The sequence below is a fragment of the Phyllostomus discolor genome, chromosome 12 (assembly GCF_004126475.2).
Source record: "Phyllostomus discolor isolate MPI-MPIP mPhyDis1 chromosome 12, mPhyDis1.pri.v3, whole genome shotgun sequence".
Lineage (NCBI taxonomy): Eukaryota > Metazoa > Chordata > Mammalia > Chiroptera > Phyllostomidae > Phyllostomus > Phyllostomus discolor.
The window spans coordinates 21,579,919-21,598,182 of NC_040914.2; the positions used below are offsets into that span (position 1 = coordinate 21,579,919).

Consider the following 18,264-nt stretch of genomic DNA (forward strand, 5'->3'; position numbering starts at 1 on the left):
CCTGAGGGCCCGACCCAGTGTGATGTGCCTCACTGACGTTTCCGGGGTGTGCTGATGGGAGTGGGGGAGGAGTCACTGGAAGGGGGCCTGTGCAACAGTCTTCCATAGTCTGTGAGGGCAGGGACCTGGGAGTCACCACTGTGTTGCCAGCTTCACATGGGGCTTACCATATAATAAATGCTCAATAAATTGGTGTTTGAAAGGGAAAACAAGAACAACCTGTGCTGGATGGAAGATTTCTCTTGCAATCATGTTCAGCTTACGTTACCACTCCAAAATCCAGGCTAACTGGAGTTTCAGAGAGAGGAAAAGAACCCATTTACCCACATTTTCAGAGCCAAATCTCAAAGACGATTGGAGAGAGGGGTGGGGATGGAGTCGGACCTGAGTTACAAGCCTTGGGTGAGGAACAAGGATGGAGACGTGGTGGGATGGGATTGTAGCTCTCGGCTGGTGAGGGGACGCAGCTGGACCTGACGGCCGGGCAGAAAAATTCCCCCTGAATTTCAGAGGGCTCCTTTGCACGAACCTATCAACGGAGGTGAGGAGGCCTCCCCTGAGGCTGGAGTGGACGTGGGGTGAGTGAGGTCCCTCGGGTTCCAGCGGCCCCAGGACGGCAGAGAAGGTAATAGGTGACTCAAGCCGCCCGACTCCTGCTGGTACTGGAGGAACTGGTGTTGGGTGGACCCGGACATGGGAAACAGTGGGAGGGAGGGAGGAAGTGGCTCAGAGGCGCTTCACAGAAGGTCGGAGGCAGGACAGACAGAGTGATTTTCCCATCAGCCCTCAGGAATGGAGCTGGGGATGGTGTGAGGGTGGGGAGGGAGGGTGGGAAACTTCCCCCATGCTTTTCTCCCCAGCACACAGAGTCACACACGTCTTACCAAGACCTGTTCACACATCGTGACAACAAGCGACATTTCGTCACAGTGCACCACCCACGGTGCTGATGCTTTACTGGGAATTACCATAATGATCCACATACACACACGGGTTATATCAGTCTCCTTACGACCATCTATGAGGTAGGCACTTCTGTGTCCCCACTCTCCATGGGAGGGAGGAAATGGGGGTCCGGAGAGCCCTTCGGCTTGTCGTGCCCGAGGTCACGAGGCAGGGGACAGTAGAGGAAGCCCAGGTGGGTGACTGATAACTCCGCTCAGAGAATGGCTGACTGCCAGCTCCCTTGCCTCTCTTGAACGGAACTTGGCCTCTACCTCCTGTGCTCCGGCTTCGGCATGGGCAGAGAAGAGCAGTGGGCAGGAAGATGGGGGAAGAGGAGAGAAGTCCGCAGGTAAGGGTGGGCAGCAGGGGTTGGAGACTGGGCAGGAAGCATGGCAGAGGGTGAAGGCACCACGGCACCACTGGGTCAGTGGGAGCGAATGGTTTTCTCAATCCAGGAGGTGTATTTGCAGATCTGTGTGTAGACAGCCGGGTGCTGAGCAGAGCCGCAGGGGTACACACCCCAGGAGAGAATGCCTTGCAGGGTCTCATCACAGACCAGAGGGCCACCAGAGTCACTCTGCGGGGAGGAGGAAGGAGAGATCCAATGAATACACCCACGTGAGGGCTGACACTGGGGGGTTCTGAGGTAGTAATGGGGAGGGAGGGGTCAGAATTAGGTATGAAGTGGGGTGGGATGTGGTGGAGTTGGACTTGGGTTATGGGTGTTGGCTTGAGCAATGAGAATGGAGATGTGATGGAGCTGAGATTCTAGCACCTGGCAGGAGAGGGGATGGAGATGGATCTGCAGAGAGAGGGGGAGGGGCTGGGGGCTCAGGAATGGTGTGATGAGGGGAATGAGGCTCAGGATGGCATGGGAAGGAGGTAGGGCTGAGGACAGGTTTGGGCATGAGAAGATGGGCTCAAGGAGGCAAAGTTGGACTTGGAGACATGAATGAAAAAGCAGCTATGTACGCCCTGGCTGGTGTAGCTCAGCAGATTGAGCATCAGCCTCCAAACCAAAGAATCGCCAGTTCACTTCTCAGTCAGGGTACATGCCTGGGTTGCAGACCAAGTCCCCAGTAGGGGGCGCAGGAGAGGCAACCACACATTGATGTTTCTCTCTCTCTCTTTCTCTCTCCCTTCCCCTCTCTAAAAATAAATAAATTAAAATCTTTAAAAAAGAAGAAGGGGCTATGTAAGGCTAGAGTAACCACATAGCATGGTCTGATCACTGACCCTTAACTAGGCAGGTCATGGCCAGTAGTCACGTCTGAGGCCCACATCAGCCTTAGCAAAGGCCAGTCTTTATCTTCATCAAACACTGCCCAAATTCCTATGCATCTAGGATAACATGTCTTTGAAATGTGAGAGAATCTACTTTTCCAAAACCCTCAGAAGTACAATAGTTGGCAGCAGATCAAGACCACAGAAGCCCTGGTTGTCCTGTGGCCCGCATACCCTCTCTGTACCATGTACTGTACATGTCAGAGGTCAGCCTGGACCCACCAAGGTCAAAGCAGCATGTAACTCCTCACATTACTTTGGGTTCGGTCTAGAGATTTCCCAGCTTCACTTTCTTCTTTCTCCTCTAATCGACCACCAGTGGACTTCATGAAACCTGCTTACATCTCACCTTTGATTCTGAATGTATTAAATAAACTGGGAGCCCTGGCTGGTGTGGCTCAGTGGATTGAGTGCTGGCCTGAAAACCAAAGGGTCACCAGTTCCATCCCCAGTCAGAGCACATGCCTGGGTTGTGGGCCAGGTCCCCAGTAGGGGGCGTGCAAGAGGCAACCACACATTGATGTTTCTCTCCCTCTCTTTCTCCCTCTCTGAAAATAAATAAATAAAATCTTTTAAAAAGAAAAATAAATAAACTGGGAAACTGCTATTCTCCAGAGCATATTTTTTTCAATCTGTTGAGATCTCACTTCCAGGCATATCCTCAAAAATTTGACTCAAATAACATTTCTATATAGGTCTGGACATACTACTGCGGACAGGGATGAGGCTGGGGTAGGGATGGGATAGTGCTGGACATGCGGGTGACGTCTGCCTGGGGTGGCTATGGGGCTGGGGACAAGGATGGGATCACCTGCCTTCCCATCACCTGCCTATGCTCATCCCACAAGTCAGAGACCCTACCTGGGTGGTCCCTACCTGGCAGGGGTCCTGGCCCTGGTCCAGTCCCGCACACATCATGTTGTTGCTGACAACACCAGGGTAGAAGACGTCACACTCTCGGCGGCTCAAGATAGTGACTCTGGAGCAGCTCAGGCCCTTGTTGTACTTCACTAATGGGAGAAAACACCGGGCTGTCCGGGGTTCCAGCCCCAGTGCTCCAGGACCCAGGAGTCCAGGCACCCAGGCTGTTCCCACTCCAGGCCCCCAGCCCCTCCTCCCTCAGACCCAGGAGTCCAGTCCCCCAGCCCCTCCCCCTTAGACCCAGGAGTCCAGGCCCCCAGCCCCTCCTCCCTCAGACCCAGGGGTCCAGGCCCCCAGCCCCTCCTCCCTCAGACCCAGGAGTCCAGGCCTCCAGCCCCTCCTCCCTCAGACCCAGGGGTCCAGGCCCCCAGGCCTTCCTCCCTCAGAACTGGGAGTCTTGACCCCCATCTCCTCTTGCCCGAGATACAAGGCCCCGAGCTCTTGCCTCTTCGTGCGGCCGTGGTGCCCCAGCCAGCGACCTGGCACTCCTCCCCGGCCTGGGCACAGCTGCGGGGCAGGCGCAGGGCCTGGATGCGAGAGCCAAGCACAACAGGCCTGCCCAGCTTCAGCAGCATGAGATCGTGCTCATCCGTCCGCCTTGGCAGGATGGGGCCAGAGCCGTGCTGGTACTTGGGGTGCACAACGGAGAGCGTGGTTCTGCGGAGCTGCTCTCCCTGGAGCAGCAGCAGGTGGTCATCCCCAACTCGAGCCCACAGTTGCCTGGGGAGGGAAGAGCCGTCTGGAGGCAAAGCCTTTGCAGAGACTGAAATTGGATAGAGTCCCTGGGGAGGCTGGTACAGACATTGGAATAGGGTAGACACCTGGATCCCTGAAGGGGGCTGGGGCTCTTGGGTTGGGGGGCAGAGGGGACTGGGGGCACAGACTCCTGGGCCCGAAGCAACAGTGAGTGGAGGAGAGGAGAGCCAGGCACCTGAATTCTTTGGTGCCTGGGAAGGCACCATGAGGTGTTTGGGTCCCTGACTTCTGTGGGGCAGGGGGTGTCTCCCTGGGCAAGCCTGTCCTTTTCCGCCTCCCTCAGGGATTCATGAGATGAACAATTTCTTTTAGTTCTAAATTCCTAACCACACCAGACCTTGACTTCTGTCTGCTGCGCTCAACTATCTACACTTAAATGGAATACAAGCAGAATCAGGATGCGCCTAGAAAAGCTAAGAAGGATCACACCTCCCCCTGGCGGCCACAGCACAGCCCCACCTTTCTTCCTGCAGAAAGCCCTGCAGAACGGACCCCCACCGAGCTGGGACAATTCCGGACCCCTCAAGTCCAGCCCCATCCGCCCCCCACCCTTCCCGCCCACCGCGAGGCCAGCTTCCACAGAGGCCTCGTGGCATCCCCGAGGCGCACCCCTACTTTTTGTTTCCACAGTGCGCGGCCGTAAGCACCCAGCTCTTGTCCACCAGGACACCGGCGCAGTGGAACGAGAGGCCGTTGAAGAGGGAGACCTGCCAGGGCTGCGAGCCGCGCGCGCATGGGGCGCCAAAGGCCTCGGGGTCCAAAGCCGTGTCGTTTCTGGAGAGCGCCGCCTCTGCAGCTGGAGGAAGGAGGTGGCCATCAGGGCGGGCAGGGCAGGGCAAAGGCTGGGTTTGGGGTCAGTGTGTGACCTTGGGACGGAGCTGGGGGTAGGAAGGAGGTAGGCGCGCAGCCAAAACCCGGGAGAAAGCGGAAAACGGGGGCTGGGGGAAGGGTCTTGCTGGAACCTCTTGGAAGCCGACACGGAAAAAGGGCTTGAAAGGGGAAGAAGGTGGGGACGGGTGGAGTGGAGAAATGGGACCCAACTGGGTGGGCCTGGAGGGGCGGGGATACAACGCTGGGCTGGGTAGGTGAGGAGTAGGTGTGGGATTAACGCAAAGTGATGGAAAAGGGGGCTAAGACAAAAAACTATAAGGAAAGACTTGGGATAAAATAGGGCGGAGTAAGAAAGGACCAGGACAAAACGGAACGGAGTGAGGGGGCAGGATTAGCAAAACGGAACGGAGTGAGGGGGCAGGATTAGCGAACGGTGAAGTAAGAGGAGAGGAAAGGAGGCCGAGTAGGAAAAGTGGGATAGTGGATCCGCGCGCGCGTGTATGGCCTGGGCTGAGGCGCAGCATCCCGGGTGGAGCGAGACAAGGGGCGTGGCAGACTTGGGGCGGGGCCTACTCCGAGCAGGTGGGTGGGTGTTGGGGTCCCAAGCGCTAGAGCGGAGTGCAGAGGTTGGTGGTGAGAGCTCACTCTCGCCTTGTCCCAGGTCTCCGCGCCTTCCGCCAAGCCCTAACAGCCGCCTCACCCCAGAGTTGCGCCATCAGCAGCGGCAGCAGCAGCTTCGCTTGGGCCAGGGAGCCAGAGGCGGCAGAAAGGTGGAGTTGTGGGGGTCTCATGGCCGGGACCTGGGCTTGAGGGGCGAGGAGCAAGTTAAAATAGGTTCTAACCAAGACCCTTATCCCGCTGTGCCCTCCCGCTTGGCCTGGGCCACCCCAGCCCGCGGGGACTGTGTAACCTGCGGCCCACGACCTCAGGGCGGGCCGACTGGCGATTCCAGCTGAAAGAGCGGTAAGGGGCGCAATTATCCTAATGATGCCCCTGGCTGCGTCCTCCCGCCCTCCCTAAGCCGAAGGGAGCGCCCTCCCTCCTGGCTGGTATTGCCCCGCTGCCAGCCTCTTGGTGCATGGGGTTTCACCCTTTTGCACAAGTAGGGTAGGGGTCTAATGGGAGATCGAGGCTCAAGCAGAGCTCCTGCCCGCGATTTGAGGATCCCCAACCATAGCGATGTGCGTTCCGCCTCACCTGAGAGTCGCCAAAAGGAAGGAGGGAGGGGACTCCCAAGGACCTTTACCCTGCCTTGTAGGCTGCCAGGATCCTCTGCCCAGGGACCCCTGGCCAGGCCTTCCCTTTTAACCTCACACAGCCCGGAAACTACCCCACCCTCCCTCCAGGGCCTCACCCCCACCTTTTCCCTCTCCCTAATTATTACCGTGGGTGCGGCTGGCACCCAGCCTGGGCCCCAGATTCCTGTTCTGGGAGCGGCCAGGGAATACAGGCTTCTCCCATTGCTCGAAACACCCTTTTTGGAGCTGGGCTTCATTTAGGATGTCCCTAGGTGGGGAGAGAGGGTGCCCAGGGAGCCCGAGGGTGGCGGGCACAGTGTCTCCCAGGGAGAGAGGTGATCATGAGCAAAAGAGAAGAAGATAAACAGGGAAATGCATACCTGGAGTGATCCCGTAAGAAAAGCCAGGAGGCTGCCAGGGAGGGAGGGAGGCAGAGAGACAGGAGAGATTGAAGGAAACAGTAGGGGCCACAGAGACAGATACCCAGAAACAGAGAGAGGAAGATGGGGAGGCAAAGGAGGAGAAGGAGGCAGAGACGGAGGTGCAGAGGGATGCTCTGGGCTTGAGTCCAGCCCCACAGGCAGAGCGGTGGGCTCGGCCACTGCGTGCCCCAGGGACCAGGGGACCAGCCCCCATGTGTGTTGTGGGGGAGGTTGCGTGTCATCCCTGTGTGTGGTCACCACACATCCTCCCTGTCATCCATGTGTCTTCAGGTGACATGCAGGCCCATGAGTCATAGGAGGCTACAAGAGGAGTCATCAGCTCCTCAGCTGACTTCCTCATTTCAGGTGAGGAATGGGAGACTCAGAAAGGGCAGTGTCTCATGGGAAGTCACAGAGCAAGTCCGCCTAACAAGCAGGAGGCCCCAGTCCCCACTCTGGGCTCTCACCCCTCATGCCAGCTACCTCTCCTGCGAGGGAAGAAGAACATCGGAAAAGAGCCTGGGCACTGGACTCTTTGCCCAGCAACTTCTCCAGCAAGATGTGAATTAATTCCAGAGGTTGTCCAGCTCAGCACTGTCTAATAGCATTTTCTGCACCAATGGCAACGTCCAATCAGTGACTTCCAACAGGACAGCCAATGGTGTATTCGGTACGTGTCAAGTGGGACCAAAGAACGACATTTCTGGTTGTATGGGATTTTAATTTCAACAGTCACCTGTGGTTGGTGGCTGCTGGATTGGCCTGCACCACTCTCGGGGAACCACCTACGTATCATGGAGGCTGGAAACAAGACAATGGCAGCTCCCCTGTGCTCCATCTTCACTAGCGTAGGCACACTGACCTCATGTGCTCTCATGCTCTCTACGTGCACAACTCAACAGGTGAGGAAACTGAGTACCAAGTCAATATGGCTCAGTAGTTAAGAAGTCACCCTGCTTCAGAACTCCTTGCTTTTTCTACTTCCTGCTGTGTGGCCACGAGCGAGTGCTTCATTTCACTGTGCCTCAGTTTCCTCCTCTGCTGAGTAGGTGTTATAATTACGCTGACCTCATTAGGTTTTTGCAAAGGTTCAGTTAATTGACACATCTAAAAGCCCTTGGTCCAGGGCCTGGCACACAGTAAGCATTCAAAAGATTTGTGTTTATTAGCATAAAATTTGTGCCAGGACTCTCTTTGGGGCTGGGGCTACAACAGTGAACCCAACAGGTATTGATTGATACTCACTCTCAGAGTCCCAGGTTAGTATGAGGCTGCTTATTAAGCTGTAGCATCTCGCTAGTCAAGGAAGCCCAAAGACAGTGTGTAAAGGGGTCATGGCTTGGGCTCCATGATGAAGAGAATGAATGGGAACCACACCATCACGTGAGGATGGGGTGCTGGTGTGGGTGGTGAGCTGGTCCCGGCTAATTAATTGTTCTTCATTGTCTCCTTGATCCAGTCCACGTATTTGCACACCTTCGTGTAGACACCAGGCTTTCTGGTGATAGCACATGGGTCCTGGCCCCAGGAGATAATGCCTTGAAGAGACCCATTACAGACCAGAGGACCTCCAGAGTCGCCCTGTGGGTGGGGAGAGAGAAAACCAGTCAGAGGGGATGGGGGCTGTGGGAGGGGGACGGTGTTGGGAGTGGCATTAGGCAGGAGGTGGGGTTATCGTTGGGAGTGTGGTGAATGTTGAGGGGCGGATCGGAGGTGAGGCTGCAGTTATGGGTAGGAGCCAATATGGGGTTAGGGTTGAAAATGGTTAGGGGGATGGGTTAGGGTTGGGATGAGATTGTGGATGTAGGTGAAAACACAGTCGAGGTTGGAGACCCAGGCCCCGCCCTCTCACCTGGCAGGAGTCCTTGCCAGACTGCCGGACACCTGCACACACCATGGTGTTTGTGATGTTGCCAGGGTAGGCGTTCTCACAGTCCTTGTGGTCAATGATGGTGATGTTGGCGCAGCGCAAGGTGTGGGGCAGGTGCACTGTGGAAACGTCAGCAAGGGGTGTGGAGACTGCCAGCCTCCTGGCTCTGCTCCCTCTCCCCAGAGCTGGTTCTGCACCTCGCACCCACCCGGGGCCTTGCCCTGAATCCCGTCCCGTGTTCGCTTATGGCCAGCTCATCTCTCTTGCTTGTAACAACAGCTATCGAGTAAGCTCTATAAGCATTATCTCCCATTCAGCCCCATTAGGTGGGCATGGTTAAGGCTCATTTTATGGAGAAGAAAACCTAGGTTGAGAGAGGTGAAGCCTCTTGGCTAAGGTCTTACGGCAGCAGGTATGGACCTGGGACTGCACTTCCCGTCTGACTCCGAGGCCGACACTTGGATCTCCACTGCCTGTGCCGCCCCAGCCCTTTCCATCCCCCCTTTCAACGTATCCCACTCCTGACACCCCCGTGCAGCCCCCTCTTTTAAAACTAGGACTCACTTCGGGGTTCCCTCCACCCTCCCACAATCACAGCCCCCTTGCCCCCACCACGCCCCCACCCGGTGGAGCTCCTACACTGGGGGCTGGACGTGCTGCCCCAGCCAGAAATGAGGCAGCTGGTGCCCGGAGAGACGCAGTGGGATGACAGGGTGAGGGGCCGCACGGCCCAGGTGATGAAGGCTGGCGCCGCCATCTTCACCAGCATGATGTCGTTGCGGTGGTCTTTGTTGGGCACGCTGTCGTTGAAGTCTGGGTGCGGGAAGGACTCCGTGGCGATGCGAATCTGCGTGTAGCGGTCCCGCTGGTGGAGGTTGTGCTCCCCCAGGTGAACTGTGTATTGGCTGAGGTGGGAGAGGCCATTGGTCAGAGGTGCAAGGGTTGGGGGGAGACAGGGGGTGGGGCGAGAGGCAGTGGGGGAGGGGGAGACCTAAGTGCACGGGAGGGAATGAAGGGTCACACCTCCACTTCCAACCTCACCCCTGGCTCCCACTGAAACCCCTTCCTAACTACACCCCAACCCAACACCCAGCCCCGCACCCAGTCCCAACGTCCTCCATGTTTCCTCCTCAACCCCAAGCGGGCCCCCACCATCAGTGCTAACCCCACCCCATTTTGCTCACCCCATCCACATTCTCCCCATCCCCAAGCCTCTTTCCCTCCATCACCCCGTCTCCAGCCCCCTCCCGGCCCCGCCCCAGCCCCCGCACCCACGGCTTGCGGCAGTGGGCAGCAGTCAGGACCCATTTACGGGCGATGAGCGTCGCTCCGCACAGCAGCCGTGTGTTCTGGAAGAGAGCCACCTGCCAGGGCTGAGAGTGAGGGTGACACTCATGCCCCTGGATGATCCTGGTCTCTCCCCCTACATGCCCTGCAGAAGGTGGGGGCACAAGAGGGGGCTCAGGCATGAGAGGACTCCCAGGAGAGAGGGGGTGAGTTCTGTGCCGGGGCCTGGGGTCCCGCTGGGATGCACTGTGTGAACAGGCCAGATGATAGATGTCTGAAATCCTTCCATCACAGCTGGCCACTGGCCACTGTCCTGAGCTCTTTGAATGCCATCTGCCCCCCCCATCCCCACCACTCCAGCCCAGCAGCCCTGGTCCCTCCCCTGGGATTCTCCTTGACCTCTCCCACTTCTAGCACCTGAAGGGCTTCCACCATAAAGGAAGGACACATTATGACCCATACATCCATTCAGATGCCCTCTGGGTTACTCTGTATTTTGAATATGAGCCCTGTCCATGTCCAGAATGAGAGGGCTGGGGGACTCTAGAGGTCGCAGAGGGAGGGAGGCCCATGCCCTTCCCCTTCCCCCCCATACCTGGCACAAGCAAGTATGATTAATCGCCCACTGTACCTGTCACCAGCGCAAGTATGATTAATCGCAGAATCGTCATGGCCTGGAGGGGGAGAGGGCAGGCCCCAGGGTCTTCTGAGAACAAGGAGGTACAAGGGGCCAAGTCACTTTATGGGGAAACTATGGCGGACTGGGTCATGCCCTTTCCTCTCTCCCTCCGACTATCCCCAGGGAGAAACTGCAGGCCCGGAAGAATCCCCTCATTCTCACAGCGCCCCAACCTCCAAAGCCTTACAGTGAATCTTTGGTAGGGAGGGTGGCCTAGGGGCCTGGTCTCAGCTGGAAGCTTCTCATATCCAAGGAGGATGTGGAAGAGGCTGGGAGAGGCTGTGGCCGGGGCAAGTGATGGGCTGGCCCTGTTTTAAGTCGGCCACTGAAACTCTGAGATTCATTCTGCAGAATGCTTTTCTCTCCTTGCCCACCTGAGACCTGGCCAGGCCCCAGCAGCTCAGGGCAGGACAATAAAGGGGACTGGCACCATGTAGCAACCACCCAGGGAGATATGGGTCCTTCAGAGGTTCCCCAGGGTACAGAGGGGGCTCTGCCTGGGATGGTGTTTTGGACCTTGCCCTGCTGAACCCTTGTGTCTTGGAAGGACAACTGGACAGAACTAGGAGGGAGGGGCTGGTCACAGGAAGAGTCAGTGCCCTCAGCTGCCCTGGCCAGCAGGGGTGGAGGTGGAGGGCTGAACTCAGTGACAGAAGCTGGAGTCAGAGGTCACTGAGGTTGGGGGCAGGTGATTGGAGGGGCAGAGAGAAAGGGACAACCCCCACCCAAGCCTAGAAGGACAGAGCCGAGGGTTAGAAATGGTGCCGAGGCCCAGGAGGCCTGGTGCTGTCTGTCTGGTGCCGCCTGCGGGGGTGGGGGGGAACCTCCCCTTCCCTCCCAGACTCACGGGCTCTGGGGCTGGGGCTCCGGGGCCCACGGTGGTGGTGGTGGCAGCTGCGGCAGGCTGGGGCAGGCTGGGCCGGAGTGCAAGGCACCAGGCAGGCAGGCGGGAGGGGGGTGGCCCGTGATGACTGGGCCTCCCAGCCCTGCCTTATTGCCCCGGGGGCGGGGTGTATGTGGGGGCCCTCCCCAGACGGGCCTCAGAGGCAATGCTGCCCTCTCACCCGCCTGCCCGCCTGTGTCATCTCTCCAAGCCCCTCTCCTCTCTGCTTCTCTCGGTTTCTCCCGTCCATCCATCTGTCTGTTTGCATCTGCCCTGTCACTCCAAATCTCTCTCTTCATCTGTCACTCCCCTCCTTTCTGTAACTCTGCGTGCATGTCATTTTTGTGCCTTGGTGTGGCTGTGCCTTTCTGTCTTCGTCTACCTCTGTTTTAACCTCCCACGCTCTCTTATTCTTCTGAGTGTCTATCTCTGCCTCCCTCTCTCTCTCCAGCTGTCTTTTTCTCTCTCTCCCTGTCTCTAAAACCCTCTTCTCCTCCCTCATCTCCTCCTGTGCCTGCCCCTCCTTCCCCACAGCCTGAGCCCAGGTGGGCCCCTGGCCTCCTTTGGACCCCTCCCTTCTCCATTCCAAGGTGGGGCTGCTGCCTGGAGAAGGGGCAGGACAGCAGGGTGGGGGAGACAGGTTGGGGCCTGTGGGAGTTGAGGCCTGAGAGTGGGAAATCAGGGCTGCTCTGCAGACCCTTCCCTTTGCTCCTCTCTCCCCACTCCCACTCCACCAGGAACCCCAGGGTCCTTGGATTGCAGCCACGGCACTTACTCGCTGTGTGATCCAGGTCCGGTGACTTCCCAAATTCGAGCCACCTCATTTTCCTTGTCTGCAAACTTGAGGGACAATCCCTATTTCTCCTGGCTTGTTATCGATTAGATCTCCTTGTCGTCTTGCCTTCTTCTCTCCCCTAACCGGATGCAGAGCAGGCCTGCCGGGTATGCCTGGCTTCTGGCAGCAGCCAGGCTGGGCCCCAAACCTCAGCTCTGTCTCTTCCTACCTCGATGACGTAGGACAAGGGACTCCACCCCAGTGAGGCTCAGTTTCTTCATCTGTGACAGGGGGTGACGGCCCTGCCTCGGGAGGTTGGGACGAGGACTTTGGAGGAGTTGAGGATAGTAGGTGTTCAGCGGAAGTTCCCCCAGCTGTCATGACTACATCTCAAATCCCACTTCCACTCGCTAGGGAGAAGTTCTCTTCCCACCTCTGGGAGAGGCAGTGGAGATGGACCCCAAGGGGGTGGGCAGGACAATTCTAAGAGGTAGGCTGGGCCCTCTTGCCTTCCAACGGCTGCACCCCACCCTCTGTCATCGAAAGCATAAAAACGAACCCACATTAACTTTAATTTATGCTCAACTCCAGCAGAACCAAGTCGCCATTAGCTCCATGGAGGAATATTACATTTTACAGACATTTAATTAAATGGTCATGAATTTCGATTTTACACGTTGTCATTTGGTACCTTGCAGCCAATAATTTTTTCTACCTTCAGGTCCTTATGAGCCCTTGAAAAGCTCTGGGTTGCTGTTCTCATTGTGTCAGATGAAGAAAAGTGCACCCCCCCCCCTTTTTTGTTATAAATAACATTTTTAGTCCATGTCTGTGTGGCCCCCAAGGGAAAGCCCTCACCCTCTCTGATTCATATTCCTACACCTGGGAGTAGGGGAACTGATGAACCTTCCCCCTTCATTCTCAACCAGCACAAGAATACCACATAGACATCACCCATTCTCAAGCTATATTTATTTCAAACAGTCACATACTCCTTCCTCCCAGAACCATGGGTCTTAGAAGGGCTGGCTGGAATTGGAGTTCCAGGAAGAAGGTCCTCAGACCAAGACAAGTGAGAGCTGGGGCTGACGGTGGAGGAGGTGCTGGAGCTCTGGGGGCCCCAGTGGCCCCTAAGCTGGGGGTGGAGGTAGAAGAGCAGGTCAGTTGTTCTGTATGACCCTCTGGATCCAGTTCACATATTTGCAAATATTGGTATAGACTCCCGGGATGCCTCCTTGCCCGCAAGGCCCCACGGACCCCCAGGACACCAGACCCTGAAGGACGCCTCCACACACCAGGGGGCCACCAGAGTCGCCCTGAAAGAAAAGGGGAAAGGAGCCTGGCCTGAATAGGGGAGAAATCCTGTTCCCATTTCCCCCTCCCCAGCCCGTTTCTGGGCCTGAGGACAGGGGCTCCAAGCCTTGTCATCAGAGAAAGAGCACAGCCAGGTTCCAGAAAGACAACAGCAGCGACTGCACAGTAGAGAACAAACCCTAGGAGCCAAACCCAAGGAAGAAGGGCGGCGCTCTGCAAAGGGTAGAGAGGTCCCTCGAGGACAATGGCTTTGGCTCTGATCAATGAGGGAAGAGGACACCATCACCAACAACCAATCCCAGAGAAGGAGGGTGGGGCTTCACAAAGGGTTGAGAGGTCCCTCAAGGACAATGGCTGGGACCCTGACCAATGAGGGTTGAAAGCACAGGCACCAATAAACAATCTCAGCAAATGAGGGCGGGATTCCCTAAGAGTTCTCTGCCGAATAATGGCTGGGGCCCTGCTCAGACCAGTGAGGCAGGCCTCCTCTCTGGAGAACCCAAGAGGGCAAGGTAGCAGAATTTGAGGCTGAGAGAGCTCTCCAGCCCCCTTTCCTGCCTCCGTCCTGAAATCTCTCCCTGGGGCCAGTATCCACTGGAGGATGGTAGGGGGAAGACTCAGAACTGGAGAGGCAGTAGTTTGCCTGAGCTCCAGGTGCCCTGTCGGCTAGTGCTTTGCCTTTCCCCATCTCCCTCTCCTCTCTCTGCCCACCCTCCCTCTCTTTGTCCTCCATTCCCTGGCTCTTCTTCCTGCTCTCTCTCCCTCCTTCATTCTATGCCTCTCCTTCTTTCTGACCTCAGCTTTCTCCCTCACCCCCTTTCTCTGAGTTACCCCCTCCCCCCACTTCCTCTTCTTTGTCCCCTACTGCCTGTCCTGGGTGCCCATTCATTACCTGGCAGGCATCCTCCCCGAGGACACCGCCCGCACACACCATGTTGTCCGTGATTCTCCCAGGGTACACGGCTCGGCAGGTGGCAGTAGAGACGATGGAGATATTGAGGCATTGGAGCAGGTCTGGGAAGGGGTCTGGGGGTGGAAGATGGATGCTGTAGTTCCCCCCAACAGCTCCCCACTTTGCAGCCACACCCCTCCTCTCCAGGAAGCTCAGTCCAAGGCTCTAACCCATCTCCTCCCTGCGACCTCCATTACAACCCTCAAACCTCCAAATTTTGGATTTATGACTTAATTTCATAGTGACCCTTGACCACAGTCCTGTTATTAACCTCTAACTTTGAGGGCCATAACTCTAGACCCTCCTTGTCTCTCCAACCTCAGATATGGTGAATGCAGACCTGACCTCCTGATCTTCAGTCTCAGCTATCATGACCTTCAACCTTCAGTCTTGTCATCCTTTGATTATGAGTTGACCTCATGTCTTCTCTCTCCTGACCCCATATTTCTTCTCTTCACCTTGAGTTCCAACCTCAGTTCCGTACCCTCTAAACCCTTGATCCCTACTCCAAAGTGACCTCTGATCCTAGTTTATTTGAACCTCAACTGTGTGACCCCTAACCTCTGGCTCCACACCCCAAACACTATGGCTTCCCCCAATTTCCATCCTTAGGTTGTGGTCAGCTTTTGCAACATGTGTATCCTATGACCTCAACTCTTCAATGACCTTGACCACCAGAGTCCATGACCCATGACCCCATGATCCTGTTTATATATGCCTTTTGCTCCAGTCTGATGATGCTTGATGGCATTCTGACCTTTAAGGACATCCTTGACCCATGACTTCTGACTCCATACTCAACTCCTTAACCACTTGGACTCCCAAGACCTGATCCACCACTATCTTTGGCCCTAGACTGCAATCCTGATGTTTGAACATTTACCCAACCTTCCTCTGACATGGTGTTACTCCTGACCTCTCACCCTCCACCCAGATTTTGCCCATCCTGATCCCTAAGCCCAGGGCCCCCTTACTCCATGGTTGGTTGGTGGTGCCCCAGCCCGAGATGTGGCACTGAGTGCCAGGTGCCGCACAGCTGGTGGGAAGGGCCAGGGGCTGGACGCTGCGGGTCAGGAGGACAGGAGTGCCCAGTCTCAGCAGCCGCAGGTCGTGCTCATGATTCCTCTGGCTTCCCTGGTAGCCAGGGTAGGTGACGGAGAAGCCGCTGCGCCGGATCTGTTCTGTCCAGTCCAGGCGACTGAGGCTGTGCTCCCCCAGGCGCACCCAGTACCTGCTGGGGGTTGTGTTGGCTCAGCGGGTGGACCGCCCCCAGGCTCCCAGGCCCTCCTGCCTCTCTCTCATGTCCCCTGATCATTGGCTCTTATTCTCTGTCTCGGGTGCCCTCTCTCTACCTCTTGGTCTCTGTCTCCATTGCCCAGTGCTCCCCAGGGCACTGAACTGGGTCCCCTTCTGATTCTCTCAGCTGGGGAGGCCCACGGGGGTAGGGGCATTGTTTAGTCTCCTTTGCTGCTCTGTTCCCACCACCCAGGAGCCTGCCTGGGCTGTCAATCTTGCTGACAAAGTGAATGCTCTTCTCTGTCCTGCTTGAATTTCTCCCTGTCCCCACACCTCTCCATCTCCTTGTGTCTGAAACTTTCCTTTCTTGTGAAATCCAGAGTGTCAGACCTACAAAGCCCATTGCTGTCATGTTACAGATGGGGCCACTGAGGCTGCTCAGAGTTTGGATCAGGCATGAGCCTGGGACCCAACCTGGGTCAGAGAATGGCTGGGGATTGGTGACAGATGCTGTATAGGAAGGGAGTGGAATTTGAAAGAATGGGAGGTGGGTAGGCAGGTTCTAGGACCCTCCGCCTGCCCTCCACCCCACTGAGCCCCAGCCAGCCCCACCCCAGGCTCATATTTTGAGAAGGTCCTACCCTTTGCCTAACCTCAGAGTCTCTTCTGGCAGAACCATCATCTTCTTCCTCTTAGACACTCCCTCTCATGAGCCCCGCCCCCAGCTTTCTCCTCCCAACCCCCATCTTCATCCACTCCAGCAAGAGACACAAACAGGGGGCTTACCTGCCGCTGCAGTGAGCAGCTGTAAGGACCCACCTGCGGTCCACGAGGACCCCCCCACAGCGCAGGTTGGCGCCTTCAAACAGCCCCACCTGCCAAGGTTGCGAGTGAGGAACACACTCTGTGCCATTATAAATCTTCTCTGTGGATGCGTGGCTGAGACCTGAGGACAGGGGTAGGGGCCAGAGAGGTGAGGTCAGAGACTGTGGATCAGATACAGAAACACATCCAGAGTTGGAGAGGCACAGAAAGAGAAAGAAGCGATAGGAAGACAGAGATCCTGAGAGAGAGCCAAGCACAGGGAGACACCTAGTGATATAAAGAAAAAGATACAGCGTAACCCTAAGAGATACAGTGAGGAAGAGAAAGAGGGAAACAGAAAGAGAGAGAGATGCTTGAAGACAGACAGGAGAAAGCAAGAGCAGGAGAGAGAGAGAGAGAGAGAGAGAGAGAGAGAGAGAGAGAGAGAGAGAGAGAGAGAGAGAGGGAGAGAGAGAGAGAGGGAGAGAGAGAGAGAGAGAATGGACACAGTGACAGGGGGAGATAGGAGGTGGATCAAAAGATACAGGGAGAGGGGAGGGGACCCTGGGCTCTGGAGGTAAAGGGGATGAGTGTCCCTTCATGGGGGAGGGAGGGACACCTCTTCCCTCTGAGGAACTCACCAATAACACACAGGAGCCAAAAGATGCTGGACCCCATGGTGGGCCACCTCCAGGTTCTGGGGAACAGGTTGGGGGGGTGGTTCTCAGAGATGGCCCTCTTCTTATCAGCCCGCTCCTCCCTTCCTCATCCTTCTCATATCAGCTCCACGAAGAGGGGATGTCCTCCCCTCTACCTCCCATTGTCTCTGCCTGTCTCCCGGCCCATCACCCCCTCACCTGTGACTGCCTGCCTCCTGCTCACCTTGTCTCTCTGCCTGCTGGGTCCTCCATGTGGCTGTTGCCGTTTCAGCCTGTCTGTGTCTCTATTATCTGCCTGCCCACCTACCAGCCTATCTCGTCACCTGCCGGCCAGTCGACGCTCCCACTGTCCACCTGGTTTCTCAGTCAACCTGTCATGCTGCCCCACCTGTCCCCCTCCTTCTGTCTGTCTGTCCCAGACCAGCGGCGGCTGACACAGCTTTTAAATGTCTTTGTTCCAGCCCATTCAGCTTCCTGGTTGAGGGAAGAGGATCAGGAAACACTGGGTGGAGTGCCCTCTAATCCCCTGGAAGCTCTTCCTGACTCGGATGACTCTTCCTTGAGCTTTGCAGATGAATGAAGGAAGGGGAACAGGGAGGGGGCCTGGGGAGGCTCTGGAGGGAAGGCACGACCCCACCCCTTCTCCCCTCCTCTCCAAACCAGCCAGCAGTTCCTCCCGCCCCATCTCCTGCTGTTGACTCAAGGTGATCTCTCGGAACTGGGCTCTAATTCCAACTCCAGTGAAAAAGGCTCGGGGAGGGCGGGGCTCTCGGTCACCCCGGTGACGGGGGGAAGTGAGAGGCAGGGAAACCTAAGGCAGAGAGAGCCTGGGAAAGAGAAGAGGAAGAGAAGGAGGAGGAGGAGGAGGAGGAAGAGACTTCACACAAGGGGGCAGAAGAGGGTTTCCAAACTAGGTTCTGTGGATGTCTAATGCTGACTGAATGTTGTTTTTAATGATAAGATTTTTATTTATTTAGTTATTCATGGGTTGACCCTTGTATGCACCCTGACCAGAGATCAAACCTGCAACCTTGGTGTGTGGAGGGCTACCGGTCTAGGGTCCACGAAAGGTTTTTCTTTGCAAATGGGCTTCCTCTGACAAAGGAACAGAAGGGGGAGGGAACTAAGAGGAGAGGGCTTCCCACTCCACTCCTATGTATTTTGGGTGATCTTTTCTTCTCTGGATTCAGAATCACAAAACTTCAGGTTTTGGTTTGTTGTGAAGCTCCACCTAATTTCTCCCTTTTTGTGGATATATTTTTGTGTCTGAGGGGTGCAATCTGGTTTATTGAGATGCAACTTACATGCCATAAAATTCACCCTTTAGTTTCAGTCAGGAGCTGCGTGCTTCTGGAACCGGGGCCCACATGACTTTTCAAGAAAAGCTGGAAATTCAGATTTATGTTGG

At 56.3% G+C, this 18,264-nt stretch overlaps 2 protein-coding genes across 3 annotated transcripts; both read right to left on the minus strand.

Annotated features, from left to right (window-relative positions):
- Positions 1-919: 919 nt before the first annotated feature.
- KLK10 (kallikrein related peptidase 10) lies at positions 920-6,068 on the minus strand. 2 transcript variants are annotated; one of them, XM_028530413.2, is made up of 6 exons: positions 5,935-6,068; positions 5,438-5,542; positions 4,522-4,702; positions 3,596-3,870; positions 3,106-3,239; positions 920-1,522 (listed from the first exon to the last, which is right to left on the minus strand). In XM_028530413.2, the coding sequence occupies exons 2-6, from the start codon at positions 5,526-5,528 to the stop codon at positions 1,370-1,372; spliced, it is 834 nt and encodes a 277-aa protein (XP_028386214.1). In that variant the 5' UTR covers positions 5,529-5,542; positions 5,935-6,068; the 3' UTR covers positions 920-1,369. The 2 variants fall into 2 exon arrangements, with proteins under 2 accessions (XP_028386214.1, XP_035868528.1); XM_036012635.1 differs by having other exon boundaries at positions 5,984-5,996.
- Positions 6,069-7,825: 1,757 nt separating this feature from the next.
- LOC114510588 (transmembrane protease serine 9-like) lies at positions 7,826-17,366 on the minus strand. The gene is made up of 12 exons (XM_036012861.1): positions 17,080-17,366; positions 16,839-16,894; positions 16,180-16,339; positions 15,132-15,391; positions 14,098-14,231; positions 13,055-13,207; positions 11,081-11,105; positions 10,186-10,260; positions 9,543-9,699; positions 8,907-9,172; positions 8,250-8,386; positions 7,826-7,978 (listed from the first exon to the last, which is right to left on the minus strand). Exons 1-12 carry the CDS (start codon positions 17,106-17,108, stop codon positions 7,826-7,828), a joined length of 1,605 nt encoding a protein of 534 aa, XP_035868754.1. The 5' UTR covers positions 17,109-17,366.
- Positions 17,367-18,264: the final 898 nt, after the last annotated feature.